Below are 1,335 nucleotides of genomic sequence, written 5' to 3' on the forward strand. Positions count from 1 at the left end.
GGCCCAGCCGCAAAGTTTTGCAAAGGCGCGTTCTGATGGGGTCGCCATGCCAATCATAGGGTTGGATATCTCTGAGGAGGTGATGGATGTGGTGTTGCCGGTGGCATGTCAGCATGCTGAGGTAGCTGTCATCGCTGCTGTGCCTCGCACTTATATCACGCAGGCGGATCCGGCACGTTTGCATTGGCTCCGTGCTGTGAAACGGGACGACCGTTTGAGTGTTTTGGAAGTAGGAACTAAATTTTGGTTGGTTGTGTTCAGCAATGCTATGTGGAAGCGCGCCCTGGTTAAGGACACAACGCGCGCCGTTCAGTTACTTTAGTGCCTTTTTGAGTGGTGTACCGCCAGCTCACCTAGCGCAATCCGCGCATGAGCTGGGGGGGGGAGTGATCCATCCGCATTTCTTATGTCTGTTAGCACGTCATATGGCGTGACAGCTGTCACGCCAAAACATCTGGAGCGCACAAATTACGTGCCACGACCGAGTTAGTCGCTATCCGCAGGTGGCTAAGCCAACCGAAGGTAGTCAGGCGAACCGCGTATTGATTTAATTGAGACTTTGAGTGTTGCCTGACTAGCGTATAAGGCGCTTTCCGTTGTGATTTGAGGATGTTAGGTTGTCGTTCATCTGTCGTTAGTCGGATGAGCGTTACGCATCCAGGGTAGGGCCGGGTGTGATAAGGCCCGGCGTGGATCAGTCGGTACTTCGCCATAAATGCGAGTGCGAAGAGGCCAAACATTTGTCGTTTGGCTCTCGAAGCAACTCTTCGTGAGCGTATAGACCATTATATTATTGAAGATAATATAATTATAGGAGGGTTGATAGGACTGTTTTGGTGTAAGAACACTGCAATCCTACCCTACCTCGACACGCGCATCAGAGCAGGATAGACAGAGAGTGTACACACAGCATTCCATAAGGTCCGCCCTTAGTGCTCCTACCTCTAGGCTCGACAGGGATCCGTTCCCAGCCCGTCCTCGCCTACTGCGATCGCGCAAATCAAGTTAACGAAGCTGGAGTGAGCCAGCCAAGTCAAGCCGGAGCTTTAAGGAGAGCTCTTATTGTATAATCATCATTACCCCACAGTGATCCATCCGCATTTCTTATGTCTGTTAGCACGTCATATGGCGTGACACGCACACACGTCCCCTTGCATACAACTCCCCCTTTCCCCCCACTCCCCCCCCATCCCCTGGTGTATCCAGGTCCGTGTACTGAGCTACGAGGCGGGAGGTCCGGTGGGGGGCGAGGTGCGCATCACCCGCATATCCAAGAGGGCGGGAATGGACAAGGTAGGCGGGTGTGTGTATGCGTGTGAACGTGTCTGTTGGGTG

At 53.2% G+C, this 1,335-nt stretch overlaps 1 protein-coding gene across 1 annotated transcript in view; it reads left to right on the plus strand.

The window, feature by feature from the left end:
• The window catches only part of VOLCADRAFT_106835 (uncharacterized protein), a gene marked incomplete at its 5' end in the record, with an annotated part of 16,371 nt that overhangs the window by 12,402 nt on the left and 2,634 nt on the right, over nt 1-1,335 (plus strand). The window contains one exon of the mRNA XM_002955453.1: nt 1,207-1,251. Within this exon, the coding sequence (XP_002955499.1) occupies nt 1,207-1,251 (45 nt within the window). The remainder of the gene's footprint in view (nt 1-1,206; nt 1,252-1,335) is intronic.

Source organism: Volvox carteri (assembly GCF_000143455.1).
Source record: "Volvox carteri f. nagariensis unplaced genomic scaffold VOLCAscaffold_52, whole genome shotgun sequence".
NCBI lineage: Eukaryota > Viridiplantae > Chlorophyta > Chlorophyceae > Chlamydomonadales > Volvocaceae > Volvox > Volvox carteri.